The 24,201-nt window shown below is 41.4% G+C and overlaps 1 protein-coding gene across 2 annotated transcripts in view; it reads left to right on the plus strand.

Moving 5' to 3' along the window:
* The window catches only part of DNM3 (dynamin 3), a 689,813-nt gene that overhangs the window by 638,203 nt on the left and 27,409 nt on the right, over positions 1 to 24,201 (plus strand). Inside the window, exons 21-23 of one of the 2 annotated variants that reach the window (XM_027868462.1) lie at positions 12,051 to 12,138; positions 20,708 to 20,827; positions 22,489 to 22,601. In XM_027868462.1, coding sequence (XP_027724263.1) covers positions 12,051 to 12,138; positions 20,708 to 20,827; positions 22,489 to 22,601 — 321 coding nt within the window. The remainder of the gene's footprint in view (positions 1 to 12,050; positions 12,139 to 20,707; positions 20,828 to 22,488; positions 22,602 to 24,201) is intronic. The other variant, XM_027868461.1, reaches the window with a different exon arrangement.

Raw genomic sequence — 24,201 nt, forward strand, 5'->3', positions numbered from 1 at the left:
AAGGGAAGGCATTAGAATTAAGAGGGGTTGGGAGAGCCTTCCTGTAGAAGATGAAATTTTTAGTTGGGCCTTTAAGAATACCAGGGAAGCCAGGAGGGATAGATGGGGAGGGAGAGTGCTCCAGGCATGGAAGACAGTGGGAGAAAATGCCAGGAACCAAGAGATGGAAAGTCTCACTCATGGAACAGGCAGAAGGCCAGTGTCACTGACTTGAAGAATACCAGCAAGGAGTTAGGTGTAAGAAAGGAGGTGGGGAGGGGTAGGAGGGGTGGTTATGAAGGGCTTTGAACACCAACCTGAGGGTTTGGATTTGATCCCGGAGGCAATAGGGCACCAGTAGAGTTTTTGAGTAATGGGAGAAGGACCAGTGACATGTAACACTAAGGCTGGAATTCAGAGAGACCTGAGATCCTTTCCTGGCCCCTCTTTAGGAAGTGGGTTAATCCTGGGCACACTTTTAAATCTCTCCTAGCCTCGTTTTCTCATTTGCAAAATGGGGACTTTCATTACCTACATCACAGAGTTGCTGGGAGGAAATCACTTTGTAAGCTTCAAAGTAGGACAGAAATAGGAGCTTTTATTATTCAGTATAACAAGTTCTGAAATTTAACTAGGCTTGCTTCTTCCTCTCCAGATTCCTTTCAAAGTTCCCATCATAAAGTATGACACAAGAGACCTCTTTCCCAGCTTGGTGGGAAACAAACCCTTGGTCATCACTCTTCGAAAAAGGTAACAAGCTTAGCCACTGAAGGATTGAAGTTTCAAAGGCTTCTAAGGAAGTTTCGAAGGCTGTGGTGATCAGATGGCTGACCAACCCAGCCTTCTCAGCTGTTATCTAGCCCAGTGGCAAAAATGTCTTGGAGGATAGCAATATCTAGTAAATCAATGATTCTCAAACTCTCTGGGAGGATTCTAATATTCTGCAGATCATATATAATATTTCAGTGAGAACCCTTCAATGCTAATATTATTTCTAAAATATTAAATATGAAATATCTAAAATATATTATTACAAATTAAAATAGAAAATGAATTATAGAAAGTAAAATATATGAATATTAAATATAAAAGTATATATCAAAATTATATTTTACATTATTTATTACATCTTTCAGCATGGGAATAGGTTTAGTTTCCTCTATTTTACTCCTCAAATTCCTTGACCTACCTCGTTCCTCAGTTTATACCATATCCTGGGCTAGCATTTATGGATTCTGTGATTGTATTCCAAAACCTCAAATGTTTTCATGGCCAAATTAGCTTGGGAAGTGTTACAATAGACCAGAGAGAGTGTGGTGCCTGAGAATCAGGAATTGTATCACTGGGGCCAGAATATCTTGATCTAGGTTCTATATTCCCATTTGCTACTTTGTGCTAAAAATGTTGCTCTGTCTAACATAAATGCACTATATATCTAGATGTACAGGCTTACCTAGAATCATTGACACCTAATTCTCTAAGCACATGCTCAGGGAGTGAAGCTAAGACCTACCTGGCTGGTTCTTTGCCCTGGGAATACAAACTGATTGGCCAGTATTTTCAGACAAGTGGTAGGAGTGGTGGCAGATCTCTTGAGGATAAATTGAGGAAACTGAAACCCAGCCAGCCTTCTCCTCTGTCTTTACCACTCATGTCCCCCCAGAAGCAAATTCCTTTCTCTGAAACATTTCAGGATGTCCTTCTTTTTCCTGGTTAGTATGTATAGAGTAGATGTGTAGAGTACAGAAGAATTATAACCTCCCTTTATCTGAACATTATACTTTTATTAACATAGCTCAAGATTACATTAAGGGTTTTTTTTGTTTGTGGTTTATTTGGTATTTTTTGGCCACTGCATCACACTATTGACTTATATTGAACTCTCAGCCAACTAAAATCCCCATGTCTTTTTCTCATTAATAGTTTCTAGTCATGATTCGGCCATTTTATACTTGTAAAGATGCTTTTATTTTGTCGTATTTTTTCATTGTCTTTATTTTTATTAATTAATTAATTAATTTTTAGTTTTCAACACTCACTTCCATAAGATTTTAAGTTCCAAATTTTCTGCCCCTCCCCTCCACTTACCCAAGATGGCATGCAGTCTGATATAGGCTCTACATATACATTCATATTGAACATATTTTCACATTAGTCATGTTGTGAAGAAGAATTAAAACCAATTAGAGAAACCACAAGAAAGAAGAAACATAAAAAAAAGAGAGAGAGAGCAAATAGTATGCTTCAATCTGCATTCAGACTTCATAGTTCCTTTTCTGAATGTGGATAGCATTTTTTTATCATGAGTCTTTTGAAGTTGTCTTTGATCCTTGCATTGCTCAGAAGAGGTAAGTCTATCAAAGTCAGTCATCACACAGTGTGGCTGTTACTGTGTACAATGTTCTCTTGGTTCTGCTCACTTCTTTTGTTGTATTTAAAAAAAAACACAAGTAGAATAATTCAAAATTTTGGTCCATATCTATGATTTAATTGGCATAGAGAATTCTAAGCAAGGAAGTTCCCTTAGTATGTACAGATCAGGAATATTTTACAGTCTATCCTGCATTAGAGAATTACCTAGAACACTTGGAAGTGAAGTGAGCCAGTATGTGTAAGAGGTAGAGTCTGAACCTTGGTCTTCCTAAGTGTTCTGAATATGGCTCTCGAGTCACTATGCCCCATTACCTCGAATTCATATTTATGTTTATTAAATCTTGTTTTATTCGACTTGGGTCATTGCTCTAGCTAGCCTATTGAGGCTTCCTAATTCTCTCATTCAATATATTAACTTCCCCAGCTTCCTCAGAAAAATCAGATAATCATTCCATCTATATCTTTGTCTAGGTTACTGGGATCATTTGTGATTACAACATCTCTTTCTTGAGAATCTTCCTTCTCTCTGGAGCCATTTTTTCTTTTAAAGTATCTGGCCTTAATGCCAGTCTTTCTCTGAACACTTTGAGCTCTGCCCTCCTAAAATCTAGGGTACTTGTTTAGCCAGATCCATCTTTCCTTACAAATATTTAGTAACCTGTTCTAGAATTTTGTCTTGATCTACATCTAACTCACTGACCTGTACTAACAGAATATAATTTCTTTCTTTTTTAAAACATCAAGACATTTGCCTTTCTTTCTAGTTTTCTCATTCCTCTCCTGTTCTCTACAGTTCATCAAAGATCACTGACAATTCTTTTAGCACCCTGGAGATGTAATCATCCCAGACCAGGAAAATCAACTGATTTACTCTTCTTGCCCTTAAAAACCCTTTTCTTGTTGTCCTGATAATTTTGTTTATAAGATTCAATTCATTCTGTACTTACCAGCACTGCTATTGCAAATCTATGCCACAGACTCCTTGATATTCTTCCTTGCTTAGGGGTCCCTGCTGCCATCTTTTGGAAATTTTCTATCTGAATCTAAGTTGATTAGAAAGGTTCCTTTAAAAACAATATGGACTTGTTTAGACACCTCCCCCTAGCTTTCTCTCAGGGATCATTTGTGATTATAACATCTCTTTCCTGAGATTATCCCTTTCCTCTTGAGCCATCTTCTCTTACAGAATATCTGGCCATTTGCCAGTCTTTCTCTGAACACTTTGAGTTCTGCCATCCTAAACTCTAGGGTACTTGTTTGGCCAGATCCATCTTTCCTCTCTTTGTCTCATTCATTCATTCATTCATTCCAACAGACTTTTATTAAATCCTGCTTTTTTGCAATACAGTGTACATGGAGCTGGGAAAAATAGAAGATAAATAAAACACGGTCCCTACCTTCAAAGAGTTTGCAATGTAGTAGGGATGATAATGTGTACTGATAACTTATTTGTCAATAATTGTGACTGTGGACTGATGGAAATGGTAAGAGTATGTACACTGATAACTTATTTATCAATAATTGTGACTATGGGCTGATGGAAATGGTAAGAGTGAATCAACATTGATTTATCTCAATGGTTCAATTAACAGCAAGTTAAAATTTGGTTCTAATAATATGGAATCAAGTAATAATGTAGAATCTCTGTCAAAGGTCACCAGAAGCACATACATGTGTGTTATTTATAGTTGTAATTGTATGAATGTCTTGTGGAAAAGAAAGATAAACGTGACTAAACAAACACAGATTTCTAGAGGAAACTACGTCAGCTACCAAGGACGTCTTGCTGAGGCTAAGGCATCATTGGTTTCTAGGATTCAATGTGCTAGGCACGGGAGCACCATATTGATAAGCAGATAATACCAAGACACATTACAGAAAGAGGTCTCACCTGCAGAGGCTGCAGAAGTTCTTTCAACTCTTTGCAGAGATCCAGGAACCAGAGATAATCTGTGGGAATTGCAGCCTCTCCACCTCCTTGGAAGAATTGAGTGGCACTGGTTCAGTGGCCTTCTGGGTTACATATACTCCCTGCAACCCCTCGTCTCTGTGGAATTGGGTGAAGCCCTTTGAATAAAGTGTTAAACTATTTGAAGAACAGTCACATTTAATTGCCTAAAAATAATTATAGTAAAAATGTTAAATGCAGAAGAGAGGTATAAAGGGCTATAAACTCAATTGAGTTTATAGGCCAGGAGTGATCTAGAAAGGCTTGGTGAAGGTGGAGAGAGGAAGGGTGGTATTTGAACTAGGCCTTGAAGGGAAGATTGAATTTCAAACATTGCTGATGTGAGGGGGAAGGCATTCCAAATGTTGAGATGTCACAGTCAAAGGGGCAGAATCCAGAAAGCATTCAGTATGACCAAGGAACAGCTAATTAGCTCATTGTAGCTATGGAGTATTGTTGGTTGTTAGTTCTTCTTTGTTGAAGACGACCAATGACATCAGGAGGGTGATGTCTGGACTTGCAAGTAAATTGGATTTAAGTGAGGTGAGCTGTGCAAAGTCATCGGCCCCGCTCTCTCCTCCAGAGTCATCAGAGTCCATTGGCAAGACATAGGTCAGGATGACTAGTGATGACCCTGATGCAGTGGGAGACCTTGACCTTTTTAAACTAAGGTCTTTCCGAGGCCTCAGTTTGTCTGAGGCAATACCCATTCAGTGATTAAAGGCTAAGTAAGAATTGAGGCAAAAGATGGCCTAGTTTGACTTCACAAAAGAATCGGTCTGGGAGGGGAAGACTGTCAGAGTTTCTGTCCAGAACAGAAACAATTGCTATTTACATTCATTCTGAGCCATCAAAACCCAAACAATGTGCAAGTGAGACTCAATACTTAAGACAGAGTAGCGCTTTCTCAGATTAGAATGACAGATTAGAACCTGGTGGTCCTGAATGCCTGGCTAAGGAGTTTGAACTTTTTCAGTAGTCAAGCGGAAGCTTAGAAGGTCTTTGAGCAGTGGAGTTGTGTAATTAGAATGGGGCATTAGGAAGATCATCATAAAACCTAGCATAATATATATTCACTTTCTCCTGGGGTTCCTCTCATGTCCTGTCCAACCGACCTCCCCCTCTTAATTCTAATTAAGTCCATAGCAGTCGCACTGTCATTTCTTCTGCTTTCTGAAAGATTATATTGTTCAAAAGGCAAGTCAAGAATTCATCATTTGATCAGACCAACCATTCTAGAGAACAATTTGGAACTATACCCAAAGTGCTATAAAACTGTGTATACCCTTTGACTCAGCAATACCACTATTAGGTCTGTATCCCAAAGAGATCAAAGAAAAAAGGACCTATTTGTACAAATATATTTAAAGCAGCTCTTTTTGTAGTGACAAAGAATTGGAAATCGAGGGGTTGCCCATCAGTTGCGGAATGGCTAAATAAGTTTTGGTATATGATTGTGATGGAATACTATTGTGCTATAAGAATTGCCAAGTGGGATGGTTTCAGAAAAACCTCGAAAGAGTTACATGAACTGATGCCAAGTGAAATGAGCAGAACCAGCAGAATATTCTATACAGTAACACCAATATTGTAATGAAAATCAACTATGAATGACTTTGCTATTCTGATCAGTACAATGATCCAAGACAATTCTAAATGACTTGTGATAAAAAATACTGTCTACCTCCAGAGAGAGAACTGATGAACTCTGAGTGCAGATTAAAACATACTTTTTTCAAACTTTATTTTTCTTGTTCTTTTTGTATGTGTGTGTGTGTTCTCTTTTGCAACCTGGCTAATATGAAAATATGTTTTGCATGACTTCTCATATATAATCAATATCATATTGCTTACCTTCTCAAGGGGTGGGAGATGAAAGGGAAATTGAGAATTTAAAATTCAAAGTTTTTAAAAATAAATTTTAAAAAATTTACATAGAATTGGTAAATATTTAACAAAAATATATGTACATATATATATATATATTTATAAATAATTCACCACTTACTCTGCTTTTAGCAAATGGGATTTCCTCCATCACCTGATTTCCATGCAAGTTTTGCAATCTGTGCCTGGAAAGTAATAGACATTTGCTATGTCTGGCTGAAAGGTCAATATTATTTTCTTATAATAGTACCACTTCCATTCTCTCTCCTTTTATCCTCACTTAAAAGCTCTGCATATTGCTATTCTTAGGATCATGGATTTCTACAAGTGTAATTTTTATTGACTCACAATGTGATTCCACTACTTTTTTTCTTAAATATGTTCTTATATAGATATAGCCTTCTTTAGTCATATTGCAGTCATAAGTCCCATCCTTCCCAGTCTTTGTGATTCCTATGATGTTGGATTTGCCTCCTTGCCTTACCATTTCAGGTGTCTTTCATCACCCATACTCTGCGCATCAAGCATCTCAGGTCATGGGTATTGCTCTTGATAATTTCCAGTTACTTTTTCTTATGGATTAATAATCATGACCTTCATCATTATTCTTTTATGTCTTTAGATTTCATTTCCTCCACAGTATCTAGGTTTAGAGTTTTATCTGGACATTTTTTCTCCCTCTATTTTTACCTTAAAGTCCTTTTGATCACATCAGCAAGTCTATAGGCAAATGAGTCCTTCCCATTCCAAGTGTAATATACTTCCTGTCACACTGATGCCTCTCTAAAGTGTCCAAGTCTAACCTGAACAAGAAGTGTGTTCAGGATTTTCACCTTTCCTTCTCCCTCCATGTTGAATCCTTTCACAGACCAACCTATTTGCCCTCACTTGATTCTTCTCTGGCTCCCCAGAATCTTTTACTTGGGATCATAGAATCTAGTCCTGGGGCCTTAGAGATCATTAGTCTAACCCCCAAATTTTGGAGGTGAAGAAACTGAGGCCCTGAGAGGATGTGTTTTGTCCTGGGGAGTAAGTAGTAGTTAGTATTCAAATCCAGCTGCTCTGACTTTAAATCCAACATCTTGCCTCTACATTACCTTACTTTCAATGGGTTCATTAAGAGTTTATGGCTTGGGCCAGCTAGGTGGTGAAGTGGATAAAGCTCTGGCCCTGGATTCAGGAGGACCTGAGTTCAAATCCGACCTCAGACACATGACACTTACTAGCTGTGTGACCTTGGGTAAGTTACTTAACTCCCACTGCCTCACCAAAAAAAAAAAAAAAAGAGTTTATGGCGTAAAGCATTCCTCATTTTTCTGTTTATTCTTATTAGTTATCAGAGTAACCAGAAAACTATGATGATAATAGTAATAATAAGAAGAAACATTCACATACTTCATCTTATGACTTAAAAAGAACTTTGCATACGTCATCTCAAATGATAATAATATTTTAAGATTTACAAAGTGTTTTCCTTACAACAGCCTAGTAGAAAGTGACTATCATCACCCCTCCTTTATGGATTGGGAAAGTAAGGCTAAAAGAAGTGATTTACCAAGGCTCGACAGTTTTGGGCAGCAAGGTGGCACCCTGAACAGAGCACTAGGCCTGAAGGCAGGAAGATCTTTATGAGTTCAAATCTGGCCTCGGACACTTACTAGTTGTGTGACCCTGGGCAAGTCACATAACCCTGTTTGCCTCAGTTCTTCATCTGTAAAACGAGCTGGAGAAAGAAATGGTAAATCACACCAGTACCTTGGCCAAGAAAACCCCAAATGAGGTCATGAAAAGTCAGACATGACTGAACAACAAAAACCACAGATAGAAAGTAGAAAAACAGTATTCAAACCCAAGCCTTCCTACTCTGAATCCATTTTCTCCTCGTAAAAATGTGTTGACACATTGACTGGTTTTGGACGAGCTTCTAAATGGTTATTGGCCCTCAGGTACCGTGTCTTTGACACTAAGGATATTGGAAAAATGGGTCATTTGCAGTACTTATTTCTAGTATGGAGAGTTCATCCTCACTCTCAAGCAGATCCACTTGCAAACAGAAAGGCCCATATTGGCTGTAGTACACCACCAGCATCTTGGGCTTTCTTCCTCCCATTTGGCCATTTTCGAATAGCTGATGACCATGGGGAGGAGAAGTGGGAGTGGGAGAGAGGGAGAGAGAGAGAGAGAGAAAGAGTGTGTGTGTGTGTGTGTGTGACAGTGTGGCTGTAGGGGTGAGGTACCAGCTATCAAATGGCTAAACCAATGGATCACTGGATAGCTACACATGGGGCAAGTCCCAAAGTATTCTAGCAACTGAAAAAAGTTTGGAATCACAAGATTCAGTTGCCTCATTTATCAAAGGAGGACATTGATTAAAATGTGATCTCTAACCACCCTCCCAGCTCTAACTTTCTATTATTCTCTATCTCCTAAGATTTAAAAGGAAAAAAAAAAGTCCTTTATTTGAGGAACTTAATGGAACTATTTGTTGAAAAAAATTAGGGATTGGTAAACATTATTGGGAGGGGTGTTAGCACATTGGTCAGATAATTAAAAAAAAAACAAACCCAAAGTCAGGCCCCAAATCCAAAGTCTGAATTTGCAGATGTTTGCAGTCCTGGCTGTTCCAAGGTAGCCTGTTGGTGGCAAACGATGTTCTGAGTCCAGGGACTCTTTTAAAAAGCTCCTAAAGTGACCCAAATGCCACACAGCTTTTGTCAAGCAAACTAAACAAATCAGTAAGGAACAAGGGCAAGCATAATATATAGTTCTTTAGCGTACCATACCTCCTAATGAAACCAGCAGCCCTATTTACTTAAAAAACAAACAAACCCTATCGGTTTCAAACAACTAGACTATAAAGCCTTTGATACTGCCACTCCCTCCCCCATCACAGCAGGACTGAGAAGCGTCAGAGCTAGTGGCACAGCAGCCACCAGCTCTGGGAGGACAGCTCCTTCCTGGAGTCCACACGGACTGTGCTTAGGATGTCCAGCGGAGATGGAAGGTGAGGCTGCTCTTCTCCCCCACTAGGGAAGGGATAGGATGGCCTAGTGCCAAGGGGAGGAAAAAGCTACTTAGGAATTCCCTGAAGATTATTAGCTGCTCAACAGTGAAGTGCTCTGAACTTTCAGGAGATGAAAGCTATTTCAGTGGGTCAGTTAATAAGCATTTAGTACCTCCCACATGGCCAGGCACCGTGCTAAACACTGGGGATACAAAAAGAAGCAAAAGATAGTCCCTGCCCTCAAGGAGCTTACAATCTATTGGGGGAAGACAAGCAAACAGATATGGACAAACAAGCTATATGTAAGATAAATTGGATAATTAACAGAGGAAGGCACTAGAATTAGGAAGAGTTAGGAAAGACTGTGTAGAAAATGGAATTTTAGCTGGGACTTGAAGGAAGCCAGGGAAGCCAGTAGGTGGAGACAAGGGATAGCATTCCAGGCCCCAGGGACAGCCAGAGAAAATGTCCACAGCTGAGAAATAGCGTCTCAACCATGGAACAGAAAGGGGGCCAGTTATACTGAACTGAAGGATACTGGTGGAGAATAAGGTGTAAGGAGACTGGAAAAGTAGGGTTGGGGCTAGGTTATTAAGGGCTTTTAATGTCAAACAGGAGACTTTGTATTCAATCCTGGAGGTCATAGAAAGCCACTGGAGTTTACTGAGGGAGGTGGGGGGTCAGATTTACAGATGTTTGCAGTCTTGGCTGTTCCAAGGTAGCCTATTGGTGGCAAACGATGTACTGAGTCCAGGGACTCTTTTAAAAAGTTCCTAAAGTGACCCAAATGCCACATAGCTTTTGTCAAGCAAACTAAACAAATCAGTAAAAGGGAAACGACCTACACTTGGCCAAATGTACTTACTTGGAAGTCTCAAGATTTGGAAAAAATAGCTTGAGATAGCATTTTGAAAGTAATGTGTTGAATTTATTATGTACTATTTTTAAAAAGCAAGTGGTATGAAATGGAAAGTTATGGTTTCCTAAGAGAATCCCTTTTTTGGGTTCTATGCTCTGTGCATGGAAACGCTCTCTCTGTCTCTTTCAACTTCAGAATAAAAAAAAAAGAAAAATGGCTTGAGAAGCTAGAAAGAGGAAAAACATAAGAAATTTGTATGTTCCCTGGAGGTGAGCCCACCCATGACCTCTCATATGTGTGTCTCCAGTGCATTTTTCTGTTAGAATGATTCTCTATGGTTAGCCAAAGACTGGCAGGCCTGATGTCAAAAGGCCTCATTGTGCTCACTCTGAAACCATACCGATTCAAGTCCTGATCCTGGTGTTTATTCTAGAGTGAAGGAATCTTGAACTGGCCTGATTAGGCCTTGTCAGCAATTTGCAACTCCTAGGAATCAGGTGTTTGGATCAAAGTTCCCATGCAGAAAGTTGAGGCAGTTAGACCTGGATGATGAACAATATCTTCCCACCCCCACCCTGCCCCCAACACACGCACACACACACACCCCCTTTGGAGGGGGGGGTAGTGGTGAAGATAAACAGAACAAATACTATGTGTACACTAAGGCATTCTCCCTTTACAAACCTTTGTTTTAAATGGACAATGGACAATGAAATCTTACCCCACTTAGAGAAAAAAAAATGTTCCTGGCAAAGCTATTATTCCCATCCATATTTTCCACTTATTTGATGCCTGGAGCAAGCTAGATAACGAGCACAAAGACAGTTTATAATCACTCAGTGCCCAGCTCACTATTGGAATGTTATAATTCAAATATATACCCCCCCCCCACACACACCCCCCCAGAATGTCAAAAGGAGTCAGTAAGCAGGCAGTCCAGACTGGGAAGAACATTGGTACTATGGCCTTCCATCTCTATCTTCTTAAATAAATAGTTTTTATTCAAAGGACCAAGGGGAATAGGTGAAGGAAACCTGCTAGAGAGAAATGGGTAACTTGTTTTGGTGTATGGGGCTCATCATTTAGAAAGTAGAGAAGGCAAGAGTGGAAAGACAGGAAGAGTGAGAAAGGGGAACTGGGAGCTCCTCCAGCCTGTATGCTAACCCCTCCATTCTGCAAACTGCGTTATGAGTTGCTCTGGCCCCAAACTTATCTATAATAATGATAATAATAACAGGCTTTATAGTGCTTTAAGTTTTGCAAAGTGTTTTGCAAATATGATCTCATTTTATCCTCACAACAACCCTGGGAGGTAGGTGCTATTATTATCCCCATTTTGCAGATGAGAAAACTGACCCAGCTTCTGGTAGGAAGCCTTTCCCACCTTAGCTAGGCTTTCCTATACACAACTTGTCCTAGGAATTGTTTTTATAGGTGACTTCATTCCCTTTGGGAAAATGGAAGCACATGAGTTAGTAGGCCATGTTGATGTGAAAAATATTTTACTTCAGAAGAGCTGGTTGAGGATCCTAGCTGTGCTCCCAGCCACCTCTCTGATCTTAGAAAAATCATTTTCCTTCTCTGGACCTTAGGATCCTTATCTGCAAAATGAGGGGATTGGATTAGATGCCCTCTGAGGCCCTGAAAGCCAACGTTTCATCCGTCTTACTAATCTGCTTTTATAAAAGTTTGCTCCTAACTTGTACGTAAGAAAAAAAAAAGCCTACTGACAGTATTATCTTCAGGATTGTATTCCCACTTCATAGAAAGCTTTCCACTCCTTGAGAGAAAAGGGGCAGAAGAGACTGGGGTGATTTGGGAGGAACATAGCTGTTCTCATTCTCTTCCTTCCCATCTGAGAGTAACAAGTAAGGTGAAAAAAAACCCTGTCTGTTAGACCTCCCTGTGACAAAGACAAGAAGGGACTGGCTTTCCAAACCCCGTAGTTGGGTGGGTAGGTGGGGAGGGGGTGTTAACTCTCTCTGCTCTTGATTACTCAGGTCTCAGACCTTCCTCCCCACCACTGGTGACATCAAGAAGGATTTGACTCTGCCCAGCTTGTTCCAAGTGCCAGAAGCCTCCCATCAGGTACTCAAGTTTTCCAGCGACACGAGCCCAAATGGCAGTTCTCGGAACCCCCAGGGTTTGGAGTTTGTCACTTGCCTTCTATCTTCCCCATCCCCCACCTTGCTGCTTGGTGATTGGGAGGAAGTGGAGGAAACTCTGCGGTTGTAGGCCAACAGAGGCTTGCCAGGTAGGCAGGGCAAATTCCCATGACATCAAAGTCAGAGGAGACTTCAAAAGCTCCCTCCCAGCCCCCCCCAAAAATGACAGGTCAGTACCTTCTCCCAAAGAAAATACTTGCTTGGATGGCTTCCTGCATGCCTGCCCTCCAGGAGGGCAGAAATGGAGAGAAGAGAGAGCTGAGAAGAGAACACAAGTTTAACTGTAATGAGGGGAAACACCCTGGCCAAAGGAGAGAGAGCCGGAGAAACTGGCATCATGGAGGTAGCTAGCTGAGGAGAGATGGGTATCAATAGCAGTTGCTCTGCACAATTAATGCTGTCCTACACATGCATTTTTGTCCACGTATGCAGGTATTTGTGTGTTTTCTCCTGTTTTATGTAGTCTAGTATTCTGGGCCCCTTCATATACCAGTACTTGTCGCTATAATGCCTTATGTTAGTTCTGTAATACCCCGTTGTTTTCAATTGTTTTACATGCTGTATTTCATTTAATCCTCTTAACAAAACCCTGAGTTAGGCAGAACAAATAGGCCCATTTCACAGATAAGGAAAATGAGACTTAATGAGACTGTGTACTTATTGCCTGGGTAGCTATGTGGTACAGTGGATAGAGTGTCTGGAGTCAGGGAGACCTGGGTTCAAATTCAGCCCCAGACACTGACTAGCTATGTGACCCTGGGCAAGTCACTTAATCCTGTTTGCCTCAGTTTCCTCATCAGTAAAACGAGCTGGAGAAGGAAATGGCAAACCATTCCTGTATTTTCGCCAAGAAAACCTTAAATGGGGTCATGAAGAGTCTGACACAACTGAAACAAGTGAACAACAACTTCGCTTCCCCCCAAAAGAAATAGAATATAAGCTCTTTGAGGGCAGGGGCTGTTTTTTTTTTTTGTAATTCCTAGATAGTTGATGCTTAATAAGTGCTTATTGAATTGAATTCAATCAAATAATGAATAAATGGTGGAACAGAGTTTTAAATTCTTAAGCTTTAATTTCACTGAGCCTCATATGTAAGAGAGGAGTAATGATAACTCCCCTGGCCTACCCTCATAGGGGTGCTGAGAGGATTAAATAAGGTAAAATGTCTTGGAAATGCTCTGTTAACTATGACATTATATATAAATGAACAGTCATGTTGTTTTTGTTGTTTCATTTTCTTCACCTTCCTGAGGAGGAGAAAGAGAAAAAAGTCTTGGTAATATAGTCACCCAGAGTGATGTTACCTCATTAATCCTCCCAGCACCTCTGTGAGATAGGTAAGTATTCCTGGCCATACATTACAGGTAGGGAGACTGAAGAACAATGCAGTGATAGGATTTGCCTGACATTCTTATAGTTGAGTCAGGATTAAACCCAGGGTCCATGCCATTTAGTTACCAATTTGTCCCAAATAATCATTTTTTAGGGCTAGCTTCACCACCTGCAGTAGCTTTTTCATCCCACCGCAGGTTTGGCCACTCAGTAAAATCCAAACTGAATTCCCATTCCTGTTCTTGCTCTGACCTCAGTCAATTCTCTAGATCGTTGATTGGGAGTGGAGTAGAGCAGGGAGGGGGAGAACAAGGAGAGGGTGGCTTTGAGTGACCAAAAATGCTCAATAACTTGTTTCCCTCACTTATGGACATAACATCAGAAAGCTCTGCCCTTCTGTTGTGCTGCACCACAACATCTTTGCCATCACCATGTAAGGAAACATCTATAAAGTGCCCCCCAGCTCCACACAGGTCTCTTGGGTAGAGTTTGAATGATGATAAAGTGGGTACATATTATGCAAGCTGTCACCCTGGACATATGCTGAATAGCCCTGACAACTTCCAAGCTTCTCTCTGGGCCCTGAAGAATGAAATATCTGCTCAGAAAAGGATTTATGAGAAATATTTTTTTTTAAAAGATGGGGCCTTCTGTCTTTTTTAAAAGACTGATTTCAGCATAGTCTGGAAGTACACGGCTACTAATGTCCAAATACTGATCTGAACACAAGCTGATCTATTCCTGACCTGGGCCAATTTACTCCTCCTTAGGCAACCTAATGGCCCCCTCCTCCTGGGGTCCAGCATATTGATTCCAGATTTATCATAGATACCCAATGAGCATGGCATAACACACCATAGCTCAGACTTCCAAGCTCGAGAGATGTGCCAACCTCAGCCTCCCTGGTAGCTGAGATTACAGGCATCACACTCCTGTGAAAATTATCCTTCTTACCACAGCTCTGATAACTTGAAAGGGGGTACACGATAGACAAAGAATAATAGGATAGCTAAGAAGCTGTCCTGTGGCAAAACTGAGTGTGGCAACAGAAAATTATTAGGGGAAGAAATGTTTTAAGGATGGATGGCCAGAAGCTAGATTCCTCGTGGTATAGTGGAAAGAGTGTTGGTGGGTTCAAATGCTGGATCTACCACTTAATACTTGTGCGACTTTGGGGCAAGCTACTTTACCTTCTCTGGGCCTTACTCCCCTCATCTTACAGATGAGAGGGGCTGGCTTAGATGCCGTAGAACATCTTTTCCAGATCTAAACCCGTGAGCATTCCTCTGGGGTCTCGGTGTTCTCATGTTTGCGATGTACACACTACTGGCCACTAGGTATCAACTCTGTTCAGGAACAGAGTTCCTGTCCCGTCTGATCAACCTTTCTGGGCTGTGAGTGTTCCCAAAGCCACAGATCCATCATTCTTCACAAAAGAGGATAAAAAGAGTATGCTGCTCAGCTTCATCTTGAGATGAGTGGTTGGATCTCTTACAGTCTGGATTCTGTTCAATGGAGGTTGCCGCCGCTCACCTCCAGGGTATCTGGTGATGTGAAAGTTGAGCCCTGCAGGATGTAGGCAGGAGAAAGTCAAGGAGGCCCACCAGGAATGAGAAGCCCCTGGGGGTTACTGAGGAGCCGGCACTCTCAGCTAGTGTCTGACTAGAGAGGTGGGAGCCAAGCAAAATCTCTGTTGGTTTTTCTTTAAGGAAAGATGTTGTGGTTTGTCTCAGCTGAGTGAGATGCCCTCTGACTGGTGGGTTTTTCTTTTGTTTGTTTGTTTTTTCGGTTCTTCTTTTCCCACTCCACCCCCAACTCACTAGGACTTGCCAAGGCAGCTACTAACATTACCACAATAAACTGGAAACTCAGGCCTGGAGTGTGGGCTAGAAGACAGATGCAGCGGCCCTACCACCAGCATAGTGCCTGACACAGAGTGAGCACTTAGGTGCTTGTCATCTGACTAGATGACAGTCTGACCTAGCTCCCTTTGGCATCCCAGCCCAACTTGCAGAATCCTGGGTGCCGCTTTCGCAGGCTCATATCTGCCTTGCTAAGTGAGTGAGGTACCCGGTGCAAGCTCTTCTCTCAGAGCCTTGAGTGATGATCATTTTTCTAGTGGGTGGGGAGGCATCCAGCAGATCAAGGATAATCTGATAGGAAGTGAGGTGGAAGGATAGTCGGGAGGACGGAGTGGGTCAAGAAAAGGCCATCCAGTGGACAAATACGAAAATCAACAAACGAGGAAAATGTTATTGCTATGTTGCACAACAGCATCTGCTGCACCGTATTGCTGCAGACACATGCCGTGGAAAGCTTTTGCTCTCACTGAGTTGTTTTGAGGATCAAATGAAATAATATATTCAAAACATTTTCTCCTTTTCTTTTTAAAAAACTCTTTGTTTTCAAGAATGACTCATAGAGAGGGCAGAAGGGGGAATACAGGGGGGAAATCTAAGCCATGTAAAAACAAAATAAATCAATAAAAATTATTTTTAAATATATGTAAAGTGCTTTGGAAATCTTAAATGCTATGTAATTGTTAGCTATTATATAGCACCTTTTACCTGTTAATAACAGGTATTGATTCATTGCTCTTTCAGTGGTCATAAATAAATAAGCGAGGTTTAGAGAGGTCACTCAGAGACACAACCAGACCAGTATTGAACATGGAAACCAATCCAGGAGTCCCACTTTCAAAGCCCAGATTTGTGTGCAATAATTCCTGGGAAATCATGAGAGAGAGGGCAGAAATGGATATCTCTGGCCCTTTCCCCTCCAATGATGGTAGAAGGACAAAGCCTCTCAAAGGCTGAGAAGCCAAACAGAAACTCTGGCAGGCCCTACCACACTGGAGAGTGTTCATATACAGGCCCAGGGATGGATTCCCTGTTATTTGTTCAAGGACCTGTCTCACTAAGCTTGAAGAAGATCTTCACTGGAGTCGGTTGCAGGGTTATAAATTTTTCAGCCACAGAAGACCATCTATGAGGTGCTGTTGTGTGTGGGAGGACAGAACAGAGGGGAAGTGGGACTATTTGGTGCCAAAAATTAGAAGCAAATATGTCTTTACTTTCTGTTGTCTTTAGTTTCAGCTTCTGTTATGTAAACAGGTGTGAGTATGTTCTCAGAGAATGTGCATCTAGCGTGGGACCCTGGAGGCTATCTAATCTTCTTGTCTAAACTTCTCATTTTACAGATGAGGAAACTGAGGTTCAGTGACTTGGCCAAGGTCACACAGGTCGTAAGCATCATGGGTGGGTGAGCAGAGGTCCTCTAACTCTAGAACAAATGCTCCTTTCACTCAAGGAGTGTTTGTTAACACTGCCATCCCAGGACGTGGCAACCTCATTAGAATCTGGGTATGAAGACATGACGAGAAGTTTCCGTCTGCGGAACCTGAAGAGCAGGCTATTGATTATCTGGTAAAGTCAGTGACGTAGGACATCTCTAGGGGCCAGACAAGCGGGTTCCTCTCACTCTTGCTGTGCTGCTTGAGGAGTGAGGTTCTGACCAACTCTTGGCTCTGGCTACTTGATTCAAAAGAACAAGATTCCTGCCCCCAACTGATGACTCGACATTAAAGGAAAAAGGAACAGGAGATGGCAGGAGAAGAAAGAAGCTCTCATTCCAGAGAGAAGCAGAGCACCCCCAGCCTCCCACCCCAGACTGGAGGAGGCAAGGTCCTGTCAAGATGGATTCCCAACCTATTTGCCTCAAGAAGGGAGAAACTTATTGCAAGAGTGAGCTTGAACAGAGTATATGAAACCAGCTGGCCACTGAGTGACTCACTCATAAGTACCTCGCAGGAAATGCAAAATATCTCCACCTCTGCCTGCCCCCCAAATAAATCAGTCCAGCTTGGCTGCTCTTTGAGGCAAGATTTCAGGTAGACAATAAGCCTGGGGAGATAGTGTAGCTGAGAGAGAGAGGGAGAGAACTTCATTATTAAAAGTATTCTATTTACTGTCACTGGGTTAAAAGGCATTAAAGAGATCAAAGATTGAAGAAAATATCCTGTATGTACAAAAATATTTCTAGCATCTCTTTATGTGGTGGCAAAAAACTGGAAATGAAGGGGGTGCCCATCAGTTGGGGAATGGCCAAATGAATCATGGTATATGAATGTAACAGAATGTTATTGTTCTGTGAGAAATGAAGAGATGGTTTCAGAGATACCTGGGAATTCTTACAGAGTGAAGTGAGCAGAATCAGGAGAACCGTTTCTACCATAATATCAATATGGAAAAAAAAACTAATCATTCTGAAAAATTCAAAAACTCTGATGAAATAGTCAACCATGATTCCAGAGCACTAGTGATGAGGCATGCTTCCCCTGCTTACCTCTGGCTTTCCAGAGAGACGTATCACAAAATCTTGATCTCACTTGGTTGGAGTAAGAGGAGTCCTTCACTTAGGAACAAACAAACAACCTGAAGGGACAGTCAAGGCAAGAATGGTGCTGTAACTACATAGAGTGAATTCTAAGCTACTGCATCGTTGCAGTCCTATAATCATTATTTATCCCATCTGCTATAGGCAGCATCATGGTGCAGTGAGAAAATAGCTGGATTTGGAGTCAGGGATTTCAAGGTCCTCTACTTCTCTTACTTTCTTCTCAAAATTCTTTTTGAGCTCTTCCATGGCTTGGCACTGATGCATGTTTTCCTTAGAGGCTTTGAATGTAGGAGGTTTGACTTTGTTGTCTTCTTCTGGTTGTATGTTTTGATCTCCTTTGTCACCAAAGTAAGATTCTATGGTCTGACGTTTTTTGTGCTGTTTGCTCATGATCCTGGCCAATTATTTGACTTTTAAACTCTTTGTTAAGGTAGGGGTCTGCTTCCACTGTGGAGAATGTACTGTCCCAAGCTTCAGGGGTTTTGTGTAGCTGTTTTCAGAGATAACTTCTAGGGACCTGTAAATTTTCAGTTCTTCCAAGGTGGTATGATCAGAAGCAAGGTGTTTACTCCTTTCCTGGCCTGTGCTCTGGTCTATGAGAGATGACAAGCACTCTTTTTTGCCTTGGAACTGTAAGGAGGATTCCCTCTCCACCACCACCACAACCTCCACCACGCCAGCCCTCCTCTTTGCCCCAGGACCGCCACCCAGAACTGTGACCCAGATCCAAGCATGGGCAAAGGAAGAGAATCCTGCCTCAGTGCCATCAAAGAAATCCCTGCAATCCCCCTCTTATCAGCCGCTTGATCCCCCCTCCTTCGTCTGTGGGTCGAGAGCTCTGGAAGCAGCCGTCCCCCCAGGGCTACACTGGGGTTGGGACCAGACCAAGCTCCTCCCTCACCACTGTCCAACAGCCCTTTTCTACTCACCCTCTAAGTTGTCTTTGGCATTTGTGGGTTGAGAAGTCTGGAAACCACCACAGCTTCTCGTGATTCAGTCCCCTGAGGCCTGCTCCAGGTTCACTGAGGCCCCAGTCTTTGCCTGTACTCCTCTCCTAGCCCAGTGCAATAGACCTTTCCAATCAACCATCCAGGTTGTCTTGGGCTGGAAATTTGTTTCACTCTGTCTTTTTGTGGGTTCTGCTGCTCTATAATTTGTTTAGAGTAATTTTTTACAGGTATTTGGAGGGGTTTTGGGGAGAGCTCAAGCAAGTCACTGCCTTTACTCCGCTATCTTGGCTCCACCCCCGATTTCAAGGTCTTACTTGTCACCCTCACATTCTATGTGACTTTAGGCAAACCATGGAACCTCTCTTGATCTAGATGGTCTCTGAGACTCCTTTCAGTTTTATTTATGTGACCCTCATGTGCATAGATCCCAACCAGATAATCCATTCTTTGGTATGAATGGAGAAGGAGATAATGAGGCAAATCAATGCAATCCAGAGACTGTCAGTCAACAAGCATTTAGTAAATGCCTATTGTGTGCCAGGCACTGTGCTAAGCACTGGGTTTACAAAAAAGGGCAAAAAACAAAAAACCCAGTTCCTCTCCCCAAGGAACTTACGTTCTAATGGAGGAGGCAATATGTAAAAAACAACTATGTACTAACAAGACATATACAGGATATAATAGAGATAATTAACATCAGGAAGGGACTTTTCAGACCTCTTTTTGGTCATCAGTTTCGACAGCCTTCTCAGCGAAGCTTTGAGGCAGAGTTGCTGATAAAGCAGTTAAAACACTTGTCCTTCCGCTTCTTAAATTTAAGTTTTTCAACTTCCTAGCAATCTGTGCCTTCAGTATTTAGGGTGAGGCAGGAAAACACAGAAGACATCCTGCTTCTTGGTAGGGAAATGACCCTCTTTCAGGGCTCTCATCCCCTTCAACAGAAGCATCCCAACCCACTTCGAGCACCATGTTCCCTGAAAGAGAAACCAAACCTGGAGCTTTGTACCCTCCCCCATCTTATCTCTGCCCCTGCACCATATAGTGGCAAGAGCAGTAGATTTAGTCTGAGGACCTGGGATGAAAAGAATCTACTTTTGTGGTCTTGGGCAATCACTTTTCCTTTCTCTAAGTCTCTGTTTCCTCATCTCTAAACCAAATGGGTTAAATGAAATGATCTCTAAGACCTCCTCTTATTAAACCCTTGACCTTTAGGGTAATCCTCAGGAAATAGAGAATAGACCAAAGGTGGGCTGGTCATTTAGTGTTGGGGGGAGGGGACGGGATCAGGGTTGAGGTGCAGGTTGGGGTGGTGAAGAGTTAAAGACAGAGTGCTTATACACCAACGACAATTCAGTAACCTTTAAGCTAGGTGGCAATTTATTCTGCTGTTGATCTTCTATTTATTTATTCATTCGTTCATTTACTTATTTACTTGTTTGTTTATGCATGTCTCATCAACATTCCACCTCGGAGGGAAGCTGAGGGTCCACATCATAGAGAATGATGGGTGATAACAATTACCTAGTATGTTCCAATGGAGCCAGGATACCTGAGTTAAAATCCTATCTCTGATGCTCAGTAGCTATGTGACCATGAATAAATCACAATCCCTCTGGTCTTCCGTTACCTCTATAAAATGAGAGAGTTGGACTAGATGACTTCTAAGATCTTTTCCGACTCTAGATCTAGGATTCTGTGACCTACCCGCAGTCTCCTTATCTCTGTCCTTTCCTATTAATCCCCCCACCCACCCAACCTTCTTTCTTCCTACCTTGCCCTCCTTGCCAATCACTGGTCTCTTTATCCATGCAGAGGGAGCAAACATATTCGAGTGAAAACTCATCTGTCCTTGATCTTCCCATCACTGACCAATACCCCCTCTGCCCAGACTGCATGAGAATGAAAGCTGAGAGATGGAGACTCAAAGAAAAGGTAAAGGATAAAACGCAAGATGTATTCATCTAACTACTACATAAGTACCTGCTGTGTTTGGGTGCCCATCAATGGAGGGAGTTTCACAGAGTTCTTGACCAGAGTCTTTCAGGGCAGGGAAAAAAGGGAAGGCAGGGTCGCTTTGCAGAATGTTATGTAAGGTCCTGGAATTTAAAATGATGCCACCAATAAAAGGGCATGTACCTGTGGTATCATGGTAGAGTACCTGTCTCAAAGCCAAGAAGCCCTGCCTCTGACATCTAGTAACTGTGTGATCCTGAGCAAGCAATTTTCCAAGACTGTGAATTCTAAAGAAAGTGCAAACCTGAATTGATAGAAGGATTTTCTACATTTGGGTGTTCCCTATGCCAATGAAAGACATCCAGTTCCTATCCTGTAATACTCATCCTTACTTAACAGAGCCTGTGTAATGTTAAGATGGGGATTTCTTCTGGACTTCTCCCTGACATGATGTGTTTCTGCTTTCAGTATGTACTTCCCCAGTATAAGCCTTGGGACATAAGCAGATGTTTGCTTTCTCAAGATTTCACCTGCCTCTTGAAAGTACCCATGGTTGGTCAGAAGGGACCACACTGAGCTGTTATTTAAGCAGTCTCCTCTAATTCAGACCAACTCTCATTTCCCTTTTTTAAGTTGATCCAAAAGGAGGAGATCCAGTAATAAAAATTCTGGGACCCTTAGTCTTTCCTAATATCCAAATCAGAATGCCTCCCAGAGCCTTGGAGAACCTTAAGGAATAGAAAGACCTGACTTAATGATCTCGTGCCAAACACATTCTGTTCTGCCTGACATAGTGATGTCCAGCCCTTTTGTCATAACAGCCCCTCAAGGACTTTTTTCAGCAGTTCTGGTAGATGGAGGTATAACCTTCTCCTGATAGTTTCCTAAAGGTTGCTTTCCAGCTGATGGAGCAGCTCTCCTGGTCTTCACTGAGACTTTTTTGTGTGTGTCTGCCTGTCGGTCAGCACACATTCCACCCATCAAACTCACACTCACCCATTCCAGTTTAGTCTAAGGGAAGAGCTTAGGTTGAGAGTCAAGAGACCTACGTTCCAAGCCTGGATCTTTTACCAACAAGTTGCGCAACTTAGAACAAATCATTTAAACTTTCAAGATCTTAGACTTCTAAGGCATTCTATAGGCTATTATTCTGTGAGCTAAATATTGCCTCTTGAACCTCCTCTATTTAATCCTCATTCATGGATGGGAGTGGATACTGTACACAACTTGTCTTCCTTTGGAGCAATTGCTTAATAACACTCAGAAACTTTGAACTTCAAAACCTGGTCAATGGAGACCTCTTTTTGAATTCAAGGTCTATTGCTTACTTCCTGTGTTACCTTGGATATATCATTTTACCGCTCCAGGCCTCTGTAAAATGAGAGGGTTGGACCAGAGCTATACATACACACATATACACACACACACACACACACACACACACACACACACACACATATGTATGTATATGCATATGTATATGAATCTGTGGTTCTACAGATTGAGGATGTCTTAAAGGCTTCTAGATGGTTCTGGTGTATTCAAAACACATGTGAAAGTGACTGGAGTGGAAGGCACAGCTCAGGTTTACTATAGTGGTACTAAGTAAAGATACCTAATATTATAATTGCTTCCATCAGCAGGACTCAAGATATCAAGGCCTCCGCCATTTCATAAAACCAACCAAAAAAATGATGATTGTGAATGCCCCAAGGCACCTACAACTTCCCCTCATGGATTTTATGAATGACAAGTAAGTTGAAGGCTTATAATGGGACAATTAATTCTGGTAACATTGTGGTGAGAAAGAATAACCATTAATGAACCAAAATACTTAGAGGAGGCATTTTGCCATAGCAGATGGAGATCCTCACTCAAGAGTCATAAAGGACCTAAATTCAATCACCTCCTTTGATATATATGACTGCATGACCTCAGGAAAGGCACTGTCAGTACCCACTACTGCTGCTCCCCAACCAGACAGTTCTCTTACTAAAATATATTCATTATTTTTCAAGTAACTCATTTAAATTAATCCACTAACCCCCACTGAGCAATTTAAAAAAACCCCTCAAGACATAGCTGCATAGCCAAGCAGAACAGACTCCCACATTAACCCATTTCTAAAAATGGAGTCAACTTCATATTTTATTTCATTCCTTCCTTGTCTGTCAGGAGGTGAGTGCCCCATTTCATCTTCATCCTTTTGGACTAGCTTATCATTGCAATGATCAGAGTTCTAAAGTCTTTTGAACTTGTTTTTCTCTATAATGTTGTTACTGTGGTATAAATCATTCTCGCAGTATTGCTCACTTTGCCCTACATCAATCCAGGTAATTCTTTATGTCGATAAGCTGAAAATCAGATACTGATATGAGAGGGTTGAGAGAGTTTCTTAGACCAATGAAATCAGTTTTACTGAAGGGATGGGGAAGGGGTAGGCTGCTTGGTTAACCAAGAATTAACCCATCACAATTCTTTCTTGTTTCAACCCTGTTGCTGAAAGTGGGTGTAAAGCATGAATCCACTTTCAATCAATTGACAAGAATTTAAGTGCTTACTAGGTACCAGACACTGGGCAAAGCAGTAGGCATACAAAGAAAGGGGGAAAAAGCCTTCATGAAACTCAAATTCTAATTTGGAAGACAACATATGTGTATATGTGCATAAACAGTACATGTACTTTAGAGGGGAAAGCACTAGAAGCTTAGAGTGGAAATGGAGAAGAAAGGTCCCTTGCAGATTGTGGTGTCTGAGCTGATTCTTGAAGGAAGGAAGCCAGGAGACACCTGCCTCTCACAGGCACTGGCTAAGTGGGGCAAGTCAAATTCCCTTCTGTGAAATTCAGTCAAATGGGGGTGCTTATAATAACTGCAATATCAACCTTACTGGGCTGTTATGAGGAAAATGTTTTGTAAACCTTACGACAATAGAGAAATGTGAGATGCATTTGTTGTATTGTAATTATTATATGGGTATCTTTTATATCCCTTTGTTGTACTCCATGAGAAGTATAAGTAAGCTCCATGAAGCCAGGGAAAACATTTAATCTTTGTATCTCCCCCCATGACCTAGAATGGTACTATTCATATAGTAGTTGTTTAATAAATGTCAATTGAATTTAATTTAATACAATAAAAATCTGAGGTGATTGAGAATTCTGATTAGTTGAGTTTCAGTTCATCAAGGCTTTGCTGTGTTTCACTGTCATACTTAAGTGTAGGATCTGTTATTTATTTTTTAAAAAACAATACATTTTATATCCTTTGTTTTTATATCACCTAGGATTCCTAATGTATCCCTCTCTTTTCCCCAACCTCTCCCAAAGACTAATACTTTATATCAAGGAACAA

This window comes from Vombatus ursinus, unplaced genomic scaffold (genome assembly GCF_900497805.2).
Source record: "Vombatus ursinus unplaced genomic scaffold, bare-nosed wombat genome assembly UNPS02014789.1, whole genome shotgun sequence".
NCBI classification, from domain to species: Eukaryota; Metazoa; Chordata; class Mammalia; order Diprotodontia; family Vombatidae; genus Vombatus; species Vombatus ursinus.